We start from the raw sequence: 13,767 nt of genomic DNA on the forward strand, positions 1-13,767 counted from the left end.
AGCACACACTCAAAGACTAACTCCAGACCAATGGTTTTTATATAGCAAAAATATATTTTGTTAATTTATTTCTAGATCCACAAGATTCAAGTTGCAAGTAAGTACAATGATAAATATGCATTCCACATATGTATCAATCAATCAATCAATCATAGCATTTGTAAAGCGCACTACTCACCAGTGAGGGTCTCAAGGCGCTGAGGGGGGGTGGTGCTACTGATCGAACAGCCAGGTCTTGAGGTGTCTTCTGAAGGTTAGCAGGAGGATAGGAAGAGTGTTCCACGTCTTCGCTGCGAGGTGGGGGAGCGATCTGCCACCGTCGGTCGTTCTATGGATGCGTGGAATGGTGGCAAAGGCAAGGTCAGCAGAGCAAAGCTGTCGGGTCGAGTTGTAGATGGAGAGTCGTCTTTTGAGGTATTCTGGTCTGGTGTTGTGCAGTGCTTTGTGAGCATGGGTGAGGAGCTTGAACGTGATTCTCTTGTTGACAGGGAGCCAGTTCAGGTCTCTCAGGTGGGCTGTGATGTGGCTGTGTTAGGGGATGTCCAGGATGAGGCGTGCGGAGGCGTTCTGTATGCGTTGCAATCTTTTCTGGAGCCTGTCCGTGGTTCCTTTGTAGAGGGCGTTGCCGTAGTCCAGTCTGCTGTTTACGAGGGCTTGGGTGCCCGTTCTTCTGGTTCTGATGGGAATCCACTTGTAGATCTCCTAAAGCATGCAGAGGGTGTTGAAGCAGGAAGCGTGGTCGGTGGGTGTCGGTGCGGTTCCCAGTGTGGCAGGCCACCAGGAATCGTCCCAGGCGGAGGGGGTGGAGCCGAGGATGAGGACCTCAGTTTTGTCAGAATTCAGTTTCAGGCAGCTATTTTTCATCCATTCGGCAATGGCCTTCATTCCTTCGTGGAGGTTGGTTTTGGCGGTGGCGGGGTCCTTGGTGAGGGAGAGGATCAGGTGGGTGTCATCGGCATATGAGACGATGTTGAGGTTGGGTGACCAGACGATGTTTGCGAGCAGAGCCAAGTAAATGTTAAAGAAGGTCGGGCTGAGGGACGACCCCTGGGGTACGCCGCAGAGGATCTTGGTGGCTTCAGAGCGGAATGGAGGGAGGTAGACTCTCTCCCTGCGTCGTTGAGGCGTGAGCGTAGGGTGTGGTGGCAGACAGTGTCGAAGGCAGCCAAGAGGTCCAGGAGGATGAGGGCCGCGGTTTTGCCGTTGTCAAGTAGGGTCCTGATGTCGTCGGTGGCAGTGATGAGGGCGGTTTCGGTGCTGTGGTTGCTGCGGAATATGGATTGGGACGAGTCCAGAGTGTTGTTCTCCTCGATGAAGCGGGTCAGTTGTTTGTTGACAATTTTCTCAATGGTTTTTGCTGGGAAGGGGAGCAGGGAGAGGGGCCGGAAGTTCTTGAGGTCCTTTGGGTCTGCCTTGGGTTTCTTGAGGAGGGTGTTGATCTCTGCGTGTTTACAGCTCTCTGGGAAGGAGGCGGTCCCGAAAGAGCTGTTGATGATCTTCCGGAGTTAGGGTGCGATGACAGAGCTCGCTTTGTTGAAGATGTGGTGAGGGCAGGGGTCGGATGGTGAGCCAAAGTGGATGGTGTTCATGATTTTGATGGTGTCTTCATCGTTGACGTGGGTCCAGAAGAGCAGGAGGTTGGTGTGGCTGGGGGGCGGTGAGTCTGTGATATCGGTGGTTGATGGGGGGTCTGGGTATTGAAGCTGTCATGGATGTCTGCGATCTTGCGGTAGAAGAAGGTGGCTAGGGAGTCGCAGAGGTCTTGCGATAGTGGGATGTTGTTGACATTGGAACCAGGGTTGAAGAATTCCTTCACTATGTTGAAGAGCTCCTTAAGGCTGTGTGCATTGTTGTCGATGTGTTCTGTGAAGGCGGTTCTTTTGGCGGTTCAAATGAGGATGGCGTTCTTGAAGGATGTGTGGTTGTCCGGTGTCTGTTCTTGGTGCCACTTTTTCTTGAGTCTTCGGCATGTTTGCTTGGATTCTTGGAGGTTGGCGGTGAACCAGAAGGCCTTTCTGTCGAAGCGTCTGTTTGAAGGTTTCTTGATCGGGGCGAGAGTGTTGGCACAGTCGTCGATCAATTGCCTGAGGTTGCGGGCAGCTGTGTCGGTGGTGTAGATTGGTGGGTTCCGGGAGAGGGTGGTGAACAGCTGGTCTTCGGCAACCTTCTTCCATCTGTGGTGTGGAATCCATTGTGGGTGGTGTTGTGTTGTGAGTTTTTCAAAGGTGAAGTGGATGCAGCAGTGGTCGGTCCAGTGGAGTTCGGTGGTGTGGCTGAAGGAGATATGTTTGCTGGCAGAGAAGATGGGGTTGAGCATATGTCCTGTGGAGTGTCGTCCGGTGGGTGTCGTGAAGAGCTGCTTGAAGCCAAGGTTGGCGGGGTTGGCGAGCAGGGTGGTGGAGTCGTTGTTGTTGGTGTTCTTGAGGTGGAAGTTCAGGTCCCCGAGGAGTACGTAGTCTGTGGATGCAAGGGTGCGCGTGCTGATGACGTCACACAAGGAGTCACTGAACTGCTGTTGGGATCCGGGGGGGTCTGTAAACAAGCGTCCCTCTGAGGGTGCTGTTTGGATCGGTGTGGATCTGTAAGTGCAGGTGTTTGGTGGCGCTGAAGGTGTCTTTGGTGCAGGTCGTGATTCTGAGGGTATTCCTGTGGACGACGGCGACGCCTCCTCCTGGTCTGTTGGTGCGGTCCCTACAGGTGATCTTGTAGCTGTCAGGGGTGGCTATGGCGATGTCAGGCACTGAGGAGGGGTTCATCCACGTCTCGGTGAGGAAGGGGACGTCTGGGGAGGCTGAGTTGAGTAGGTTCCAGAGTTTGATGGCGTGTTTGTGTACGGAGCGGGTGTTGAGTAGGATGCATCTGAGATGGTTGAGTGCTGCCTTGGTGGTCGGGGTCGCTGGCATGGAGGCTGGTGAAGGTGCAGTTCCGGCAGGAGAAGGGTCCGTGGGTGAGCTGCGGGGTGGCCTGATGGCAGGTAGATGAGTGGCCGGCGTTGAGCGCATGGAGGCTGATAACATCGTAGCAGCGTCATGTGTCGCAGCGGTGGGAGGAGCCAGAACCAGGGGTTCTGGTGCTGGGCGCAGTCAAGGCACAGACGGGCGCAGACGGGCATGCTTTAGGCATGCCTTCGACGTGCCAGCGGCGCGGCCACCATTAAGTAGGGAGGGGGGTAGAGGACAGCTGGGAAGCGGGAGCGGGGGTGGAAAACAGTGTCGAAAAAAGGTGGTGGGGCCACGGAGGCAGCAGCGGCGGGAATGCAGAGCGAGAGAGAGGAGGTGGGCAGGGGCAGCAGCGGCAGGGGAGAGAGAGGGAGGAGAGCGAGCGTGAGAGAGAGAGCGCGGAGTGAGAGGAGAAAGAAACGAGGAAAGAGTGAAACGCAGAAGCGAAAGGCAAAAGGAGCACAAAAGGGACAGAATACGGAAGGAAAAGCACACAAAGCGCAAAGTAGGAAAAAGGAGAAGAGAAGCAGAAGGCAGCTTTGTAGAAGAGCAGAGCTCTCCCACTAGACACCAGGGATGAGGAGCAAGCAGAAGCCTGCGGGTAGGGAAGGGCCTCGAACTCCTGACAGAGGTCAAGAGTTTAGAGGAACGAGGGCTCTACTTGCCAGTGGCGCTACGGGAGGCAGAGCAGTTCACTGACAAATCAGTACCACTTTGATTAGAATTGGCAGGTTGTACAGTTTACAATATAAATGGCAATAATCTCTTTTAAAAGTTGACAGTGCAACTTTCAGAAAGAGTTTGTGGGGGAAGAAAAGGTAGTACGATTTGAAGGTATGTACAAGACTTACAGTTCCAGTCTCTGGGGGTTAGGAAGTCCACAAGATGGGGTTCAAGTTAACCCCAAACACCCACCACCAGCACCAAGGGGCCAGCTGGGTGCAGAAGTCAAAGATGAGGCAAATTTAACATGGGTTCCTATGGAGACTGGGGGCACTTGGATTCAGGCCTGGTTGCAGGTAAGTACCAGTGTCTTCGGAGGGCAGACCAGGGGGGTTTAAAGGAGCACCAAGGTGGCCACAGGTCAGCACCAAACATACACCTTCAGCAGTGCAGGGGTGGCCGGGTGCAGGGTGCAAACACAGCATCAGGCTCCCAATGCTTTCCTATAGGGGGACCCCCGGGATCACTTGGATGCTGCAGGCTGGGTCCAGGGTGTCAGTTCTGGAAAACCACAGGCTGGACAACTGGGAGGGCTGCCTGCTGAACGTTGCTGCACTGGAGATTGGGTTCCCCGAGGCCAGGTGGCTTTGGGCACAATGTACCTTTTGTCAATGGGTATCTTTGTCTGGTACTGTCACGATCAGGGGGGTCCTCTGGATTCAGGCTGCAGGTATCATTGTGGAGGGTAGGAGGAGTCAACCCAGGGTAGGCTCTTGCTCAGAATCACCTGGGGACCCTCTTTAGTTGGTTGGGCCACCTGGACACAGGCTGTCGGATTTGGGTGAGGAGGGGTCAAAACTTGCGGATCCGGGGAGGCTCTGGCGTCCTTAGGTGTGGGTCCTTCTTGAACAGGGCCACTGTCTACGAGACATCTGGGTCCTCTGTGATGCAGGCAGTCCTCTGGAGGCTTGGCAGAGGTCGCTGGAACCACAGGATGCATTGCTTTCTTTTGCAGGGCTTTTGAAGCTGGAGACAGGCCGGTAGGGCTGGGGCCAAGTCAGTTTTTGTCTTCCATCTTCTCTGCCGGGGTTTCAGCTAAGCAGTCCTTCTTTTTTTTTTCTTCTTGTGAGGTCACCAGGAATCTGATGAACTGGGCTCAGGGGTACTCTTAAATTCTAGATTTAGGGGCGAAACAGGGGTCAGAGGGCAATGTAGCGTTAGAATGGAGCTAGGGGCTCTTAAATATGCCCCTATATTTTAAGCGGCTAGCTGAGTGGATTAGTAAAGCCAGTATTTACAAGTGCTTTAAAACACATGAATGTATGTAAAAGAGGAGTGATGGAAAGGTGAGGGGCACAGTTGCCGGTGGTAGTGAGTGAAACCGAGGAGGCGGTCATGGGTGGGTGGGCGCCACAATAAACTGTTGCACAGGGCGCCACCAGTCCTAAAGCCGGCCCTGGCCACATTTGTCATACATTCTTAATACGTATGTGTTGTTTCTTAAAAAGACCTACCGAATATCAAAATCAAGTCAGATTTTCAGGACAGCACACGTAATATGGATGAGGAATACATTAATCTAATTAATTTCCATGGGTTTATTCGCTAAGCTCTTTATTTAATGAGTGGCCAATCTGGTAGTTTTAACTACTCACACTCTAGTACATTTAATGGCTGTACCCGTTGCCCAGTATGCTCTGCCTTTACTATCTATTAAACTGGGTCAAAAGAGTATTGATAAATTGTGTAGAGAAGACATTGATGATGAAAGGAAATGTAAAGAAATGCATTCTACTTCAGAATGGAGTTAATAGGCATAAAACGTGATAGCACAAAGGAAATAAACAATATAGGTCTCCTAGTGAAATTAAACGCAAACAAAGAAAATCAAAAGTAAATAGAAACTCAGAATCACCAAAATGTAAACATGGAGTGAATGGAGTGTTAAATGAGAAAAGTCAGCTCACCATCAGACACTTTGTCAAATTGCTGAAAACTTCTTCACAATGTGGGAGAAATTCATATTTGCAACTTGCTGCGTTCCTAATTGAGATATTCTCTTTATGGGAGGGGCATGTGGTGGATCTTATCTCTAACCAGGCATAACCAAATCAAGACTGCACAGGTCTCCAACACCCTTGATCAACTAACGTTGTTTTCTTTAATTTGTGCTTATGTTTCAGAGCAATAATGGAGCACAAGGAGCTGCTTAAAGTACCATGGGATTGGCAAATAGGTATGACTGTTTGTGGTAGCGCAAAAATGTGTTTGATGTTAAAAATAAATTGTCATAGAATTTGAAGGATTTGTTGCTTGATCTGATTTTAATATTGTCAGTGAGGTCAAGCCTGTGCAGTAGCTGCTTCTGGCAGTAAGTGTAAAACCTGCATTTGCAGATGTTAAGATGGGTTGTGGAGCACACTGTGAACTTCATTTTGAAGAAATAGAAATATGTTTTGATTTTCTACATGTCATCATTTTGAGCTAATCTACAAGTATGCATTCCAAACCATCTCCTGGCAAGAAACATTTTACTAGAATCTAATGTACCTATAAGTAAAATACAGGATATCCACTTCCTCTTTGGGTACTTGGGATAGGACGTTCGTTGTTGGCGTTAAACATTTCACACTTCATGTCCCAATTGCTATGGGCTTTTGCAAAATTCTAGCAGTTCAACCCATACTCAGCACTCATTGTCAACATTTACAGTTTACCTTCACGAATCACCATCTTGCACATCCAAGATATGTTTAACATTTTCCTTAACATAGTCAACAACTGTCTGAAACAATATTTAGTGGGAACTCTGACATCCCTCTAGCTTAAGACATTTTACTTAATGGAAAAATGCTTTCTTTAAGAGGACGTGTTGGATCATCGTGTTCTTGGTCCTTCCTCTCCAGGGCTGCTCTACGTTGGCTTCAGTGCCTGCATGTTCGGTCTCTACAGCTTCATGCCAGTGGTCATCAAGAAAACCAGTGCCACATCTGTCAGCCTCTCCTTGCTGACTGCAGACCTGTATAGCCTATTCTGTGGCTTGTTCCTCTTTCATTACACGGTAAGTGGCTATTTCACAAATACCACTGTGATGTGATTTTTGACATTTCCCTTCTATAGTTTGTTCCTACCACCATGTAAATTGTTTCTTCACCTACCATTTGGAGATTTCTTTACATTAGTACATTTTAACGTTTTTGCTGAATTTTATGGACCTTGACAAAGTGTCTTAAATTTCCCTTCCTTTTTTGACACATTGGAGAAAGTAATAAAAAAAATCCTTGGCACAGGTTTGATTTTCGTGTATGTAATGCTGTTCACAGTGGTGTAACAAAGACCCCACAGCTCCCGCGGTGCCGGGGGGTGAGCTCCACGGGGCCCCCACAGCACAGTACACTGTGCCTGGGCGGCAGTCCTCTGACAGGGTCCAGGGTGGAGGGTCCCCCTCTACAGGTACTTTGCAGAGGTGCCCCCTTAAGTTTTGTTACGCCACTGGCTGTATACCGTGAGATGATGGAAGGATGCGTTACAGAAGTGTTATTTCTAGAAGCATAGTAGCCTTCAAAGATTCAATTTAACCATTTTAATATCATATATTGTTTTTTATATATAGCTCTGCCTACCGCAAGTCTGCCGTCATTCAAACTGATGACCTTCAAATCGCTGACTGTTACAACAGCAAGCATTCATCTATTTAATCCATTAAGTGTATTTGTAGCCCCTGATGTGGGCCATGACATGAATATTTTCAGAGATCGCGTATGTGTTGTTTGTTCTTGGGGTGTTGATTTTGACAGTGATGCAAAGGAACTGTGGGTGAAATGGCAACTGTATGACGAGTCCCCAAAGGGAGTAGTGTGCGGTAGAAAGAAAAAGAAAAAGAAGAAAAAATTAAAATATAAAATGATATTGACATATTCACTCAATGAAAAATTGTAGCCCAAAATTTGCACTGAGAAGTGGTTTTACACAAAAAAAGTTTAACCCATCATCCAAGATACATATAACTTTGGGGATGGAAGGCTGACCTGACAGTCAACAGACATCTTAGGCCATGGGTGGTGGGAAGCATGTATCTGCTCAGCGTGGGACAAGCCTATTTGGAGACAACAGAATTCTTTGTATTGGGTGAGAACAAGAGGGGTGTTTCCAAATTCACTGGGATCTTGGTTATTAATTCAGATATATTTGTGATACAATAGATTCTGTTTACCTACTGAACCAGAATTCCTTTCTTTGATGCAATTCAAAATGCAATACACTGACAGTATGTGATTACAGGTTGGGCTCGCTCCACCTTACCACTATTTACTAGTGTTTCTAAAGTGTTTGTATTCTCTCCTTTAAGCATGGTAAAAGTGGCCTACACTTGATTGGCACATTTAGTTAACTTATGAGTCTCTAGTACATGGTACTACATGGTACCCAGTTCCTGTAAATTAAATGTTATCAGTGGCCTGCAGGACTCATTCTGACACTCACTACAGAAGCACTTTAAAAATTGCCTCAGGCATACCACTGCAGCCTGTAGTGCAGTTTTAGACTGCCATTTCGACCTGCACAATTTTTTTTAGCCAGGCATAACCCTTCCTCTTAAATACATAAATGTCACCCCCAAGGTTGACCTGAAAGGGCCAGTGGGCAGGGTGGAGTGTATTTAAAAAGTAGGGCATGTGGATTTAAGTTATACATGTCCTGGTAGTGAAACACTCCTAAATGCCTTTCCCACTACTGTAAGGCCCATCTCTCCCATTGGATAACATTAGGCTACCTTATTATATTTAAAAAGTGCTAATTCAGGATTGGGAGGAGAGATGAATATCAGGTTTAGACTCAAATGAATTGTGATTTAAAATCCTCTTTAACGGTAATGTTGGATTTTAGGTCACAATTCTGAAAATGCCACTTTTAGCAAGCTGGCATTTTCCTGCCCTAAGCATTTTTGTGCCTCCTCTGTTGTCTGGGTCACATGACTGTCAATGACTATGCTGTTGGGCTTTGTGTATCCCTCCCAGGTAGTGACCCAAAAGGGATTAAGAGCAGACAGGATGGGCAATCCTGCCAGGATGGCTGGGGAGGAGTTATTACCTGCACCACTTGTACTTCACAGGGGCTTGCCTTCAGCACACATAACAATCTTTCCAGAACCAGATGTGGGTGTAGTATTGGGAAAACCCCATTCAAAGACTAACACTAGGTATAAAAAGCAGTCTCTCTGAACAACTATTCAGTTCACTCCAGGGCCTGTGAACATTACAGACCAGGACAGCCTTCCCACACAGAGGACTGCCCTGCTACTTAAAAGGCTTGCCTTGTTCCCTAGAGAACAGTCCTGCTACTACCAGGGGACTGCCATGCTCTGCGAGAAGGAGAACTGGACCATGTCCATGAACCCAGGGCCAACATACATGACTCCTAAGGCTATTTGGCTGACCTCTTGAGTGAGCTACATGGACATTAACAAACTCCTGGGGCCTTGAACCCTGCACCTCCTTCTGGAGTAAGCTCCCATTGGAACAAGTCTTAACCCCCTCAAATGGTGCCCTCCCAGGTCCTGGACCTTTCATTGTGGTGATGTTGAAGGCTCTGACTTAATACAATTCACCAAAAGTGCCCTGAGAACAAACAGAAGACCAGGATCCACCTGCCAGATGATCCACCCATGGTGCATACTCGGTCTACTTTACTTTGCAGCAGCTCTTGGAGTTCCCTGTGAAGGTATCTGGCCTCATGATGTCCTCATCAGCTACAGCCTGCAGTTTCATCCCACTAGAGAGTTCTGACTTCCAAAAAGGTCTGAAGGTAAAAGTCTTCACTGTGACTTCATATAGTGGCTCCTCAATGACAACGCCTCCTCGTCAGACACTGCCTGCTGCCTTGCCCTGCTAAACCTCTACCTTCTCAGGAACTTCTCTTCAACATTTCTTTTAAGTCTGAAGGTAAGCCGAGACCGGGACCAATCCACCCCTTGTATCTAAACCGCTCCTCATCTTCATTAGTATTATCTTTTAACTTTGCCCTGATCTTGTGCCTGCGAAATACTGTGTTTTGATCGTGTAGGTGCTATTTTACATTAAAAGATTTAAAAATTAATTATTCCGGTTCCAAATTGGTTTGGGATTTTCCTTGTGTTGTGTTTTCACTTTATTACTGTTTGTAAGCTGAATAAATACTTCACACATTGCCTCTAAGTTAGGCCTGACTGCTTTTGAGCCAAGCTACCAAAGAGTTAAGAACAGGTTAATTCAGTGACTTTTGTGGTTCACCTTGACAAAGATTCTTGTTGTTGCCTGAGTGTGGCTTCCAACCCCCAACCAATAACCCAAATTCTAGCAATGTTCTGTTTCCACATCACTATAGAGAAGAGATGTTTACACTTTTCAAGGGTGTAGCCTGTGTTCAATAAGGTAACTGAAATAGGAATACTTAGAGCCTCATGACAAGGCTGGCCGTCTTGAAACTGCCAGCCTCACGGTGGCAGTTGGACGACCACACTCCTGGCTGTCAGAACACCACATTACAACCCTGGCGGTCAGACCATCAGGGAACCACCGTCTCTGCTAGGAACGTGGCTCCCGACGGGCTGACGGTGATCAGGCTTTCCACCAGCCTTTTCATGGCAGTTGAACCACAATGAAAAAGCTGGGAGAAAGGAAGTGCTGGGGGCCACAGGTGGGCTCCTGCACTGGTCATGACCATGTCGTGGACAGAGCAGGGCCCTCCTACCCAGCACCCTTGGAATGGGTACTGTTTGCTCTGCAGACAGTGTGCATTCCGAAGGTGCTGTTGCGCTATGGTATTGGTCTTGGCTCCCTTATGGGAGCTTAGACCAGTACCGTAGCACTGTTCCCACTGGGCTGGCTGGCAGTAATGTCGTAATACGATGTTCCCAACGGTTAATACGACTGGGGGTGAGGCCGCCAGGTTGATGGCAGTCTCATCCATGCGAGTATGGCGTTGGCTCGTCCAGCCGCCAAACTCATAATCAGGGCTTAAGTCTTTATTTAACATTTATTTTGCATGTAAGTATAGAGGTGGGCAAGCAGGAGAATTTATTGGAAGATCCGAGCCAAAACATATGTTTAGGTTGCCTCTAAAATCCAAAGTACAAGTCAAGCCTTCAAAAGCATTGTCATGCTGGGAAATGCTAGGGAGTAGAGAAAGGGGTAGCGGGGAGTGAGAGACAGGGTCAGACTGGCCTGTAGGGCAACGTGTCAGTGACAGAAAGGCTGGACAGGTTTGAGAGGTCAGCTTGTTGCCCTGATTTTTTTTGGCTGTTTGTGGACCTGTTTTATGGTCTGGTGGGTCAGTTTATACTGTTGAGTTCTCTGATATTACCACTATCATTGCCTGCAGCAAGCACAAATGCATTTGGTCTCCTATATATCGAAAACAGCTATACAGCTTATCTTTTCAAGTTCACAACTCCCCCAATTTGCAAATGTGTGCTACTTTTTTAGCTATGAGATTCACAAATAGGGTCACTTTCATTTTAGTTCCTGGACCTGTTTTCTTTCCCACACTGACCCTGGTGGAAGCAATATACAGGGAGAGGAGTGATGGAGTGACCCACTAGTGCATATGGACAAGTTGTGACAGGCAGATACCCCTGAAAGGCAGGCAGGGGGGGCAGTCAAATGCAGTCACATGTCACACAACTGATGCTGCCCCAGCACACCTGCTCTTCCTACAACCCATGTTGCAGTATCACCCCTCGTGCATGGCATGTATTTCCTCCCCCTTCTCTTACACTCCTTTTCCATTTCCACACCTTTCCCAAGTGCCAAGTATGGTTCCCTATATTTTTTGCTGGCATATCCCTCACCAGGCTGTCACCTGTATTCCTCTGTGTCTTCGATAATATGACAGCTTCTTCTGTCCTGTCTCTCTTCCTCTCTAATCCCTATCCCCTCCCTCTTGGGCCCCAGCCAGTCACTCTTTAACAGTTGGGCTTGGCTCTGTTTTGGCTCAAGGGTTCTATAGGTACGTTGGGCTGAGCCAAAGCCAGTTCTACCGTTCCGAGGCTCACCCACCTATAATAATTAGAAAGTATCTTGTCTCATTTGATGTTTCTTTAGCCTTAGGTAGCCCAAATTGACTTTTTGTTAGCACTAATTAGGCTTATTTTGCTTAATTCAGTAATTATGATCGACTGGCGAGCAATGTTTTGCATTGTTCCATGTTATGCTCATTCCGCTTTATTCTGCATCAGTGGCGTAATGCAAAATGATGAGGGGACGTGTTGAGGGCCGCTGAGTATCCCGTATCTCACAGATGTACCTCGGCCTTGGGTTGAATGGGAACCGCTGAAGGTTCGGCGACCCTTGAAGTGTTGGAGCTCACTGCAGGGGCTGCAGAGGTGTGCCTCCTGCCTGTTCTGAATATATCCCTGTCCCTCACCCGCTACCCTCACCAGGGGAAGCCCACAAAGGTATGTATCAAAAGAAAACTGGTCTAAATGAAGTCGGAGTATTCCCTCTAACGTGTTGCTTTTGTTTTTTCGAAATGCTTTTATTCCTCAGACGCTGCTAATTATTGGCCGAGTGGTGCTTACGTGCAGGCACGCGGATCCACTTGTTTGTGGCGCATGCTGTATCCGTTGAAGTCGTTCTTTATGCGAATCGGACATTACTTTAATGCTAAATTGGAGCCATAAAACTGGTTTAGTGTCATTCGTTGGCTCCATTTTTATGATGGCTCAGAAAATGGCCCGTGATTTCTTATTCCCTGGGTCCCTTTATTCTTTTCCCCTGAACTGACTGTTCGACTGGCTCAGCCATGTAATCGCGTTATGTACTGCCACGGTGAAAGGAATTCCCTTTTGGTACCTTGTGGAACCGCACTAGAGGGTCGCCAGGAACGCCTCTACGCTATTAGCTGACTACACATTTGAAGTGGTGTATTGAGTTGCTGTTCCATTCTGTAGAGATGGCTGCAAAGCAACATACGTGTTCATAAACGTAGGAGAATCTTTAAAACGACAGCACAGGCTTCAATTGATAGATTTATTTCAGGGGCTCCTAGAGCCTCTATGGCGCGGGGCGGGGGTTTGGGGGGCAACCCTTCAGGAGACCCCCCATCCGCCCCAAAGGAATATTTTTGAAATATGGGATACTCCGGCAGGGCCGGCTCTAGGGCGATGCGTCATGTGCCACCGCACCGGGCGCCGACTTCGAGTGGGGGCGCCATGTTTGCAGGTATATAAAACTTTAAAATGCACCTGCTGCTGCGTTCCTTGTCTCCAGCAATTTTCAGACAATAAAAAGACAATTCCGGTGATAGATGTTCTTCCTGGAGAGAGATTGGAGTTTTGTCCAATGAAAGTTTTCACTCATAAGGTAGTGTAGAGGGTTATTATGCCTGCTGCAAATAACGTGTACCATGCAGATAATAAAGTGCATATAATGTATATAGATCAGTGGGTTACTGCTTTTGTCAGAGAGACGCTTTTTTACTTGCATTTTATAAGTTAAAATCCCAAAATAGAACAGGGAGTTATAATACCTGTCATTAAAGAGCTGCATGCAAACTACAAGATATAGAACAGAGCGTTATGTTTTTTTCCCCTGTTTTTCATGATCCTAATGTTGCAAAATGGGTTAATTTGGGTAGAAATCAATTCTTGTTATTGAAGAGAACCCCAACCCTGGTGTCACATTTTAAATTTGGAGTTTGTGCTTCTCCAGGCCAAACTTTCTATACTGCCTACCTACACATTGTAGTACTCTGTTATATGTAACACTTTCTTTACACTGATTTACACACGTAAGATTGATTGTCTCTGTGCTCTGACACCCTACACTGGTATGAGTGGTGCTATAAAACTAATAAATGCATCTAAGAAAGAGTGGTTCTGGAGACTTGAGGGGCTCTGTTAAAGGGTGGTGGTGATCCATGGCGAAGGTGGTCATTGAGTGGCGGCAACAAACACTGCACCGGGCGCCATCAACTCTAAAGCTGGCCCTGTACTCCGGGGCCCACTCATCCCAATCTGCAGAAGGAGTGTTATTTTGGGAAGATTTACCTTGGATTGTGAGAATGACTAGGCGTGCTCTCACTCCTACTGTTTTCTTAATGACGATGTTTTATTCCTGTATAGAATGTATTGTCTGAGTTTATGTCAGTTGCTTTTATCTTGACTGTGGTATGGCTGTTCAGCACCAGA

At 47.5% G+C, this 13,767-nt stretch overlaps 1 protein-coding gene across 3 annotated transcripts in view; it reads left to right on the top strand.

The window, feature by feature from the left end:
* SLC35F1 (solute carrier family 35 member F1) overlaps positions 1–13,767 on the top strand; it is a 691,661-nt gene that overhangs the window by 614,196 nt on the left and 63,698 nt on the right. For all 3 annotated transcript variants that reach the window (XM_069235371.1, XM_069235372.1, XM_069235373.1), the window contains 2 exons: positions 5,786–5,838; positions 6,509–6,663. In XM_069235371.1, the coding sequence (XP_069091472.1) occupies positions 5,786–5,838; positions 6,509–6,663 (208 nt within the window). The remainder of the gene's footprint in view (positions 1–5,785; positions 5,839–6,508; positions 6,664–13,767) is intronic.

The sequence above is a fragment of the Pleurodeles waltl genome, chromosome 5, assembly GCF_031143425.1.
Source record: "Pleurodeles waltl isolate 20211129_DDA chromosome 5, aPleWal1.hap1.20221129, whole genome shotgun sequence".
Lineage (NCBI taxonomy): Eukaryota > Metazoa > Chordata > Amphibia > Caudata > Salamandridae > Pleurodeles > Pleurodeles waltl.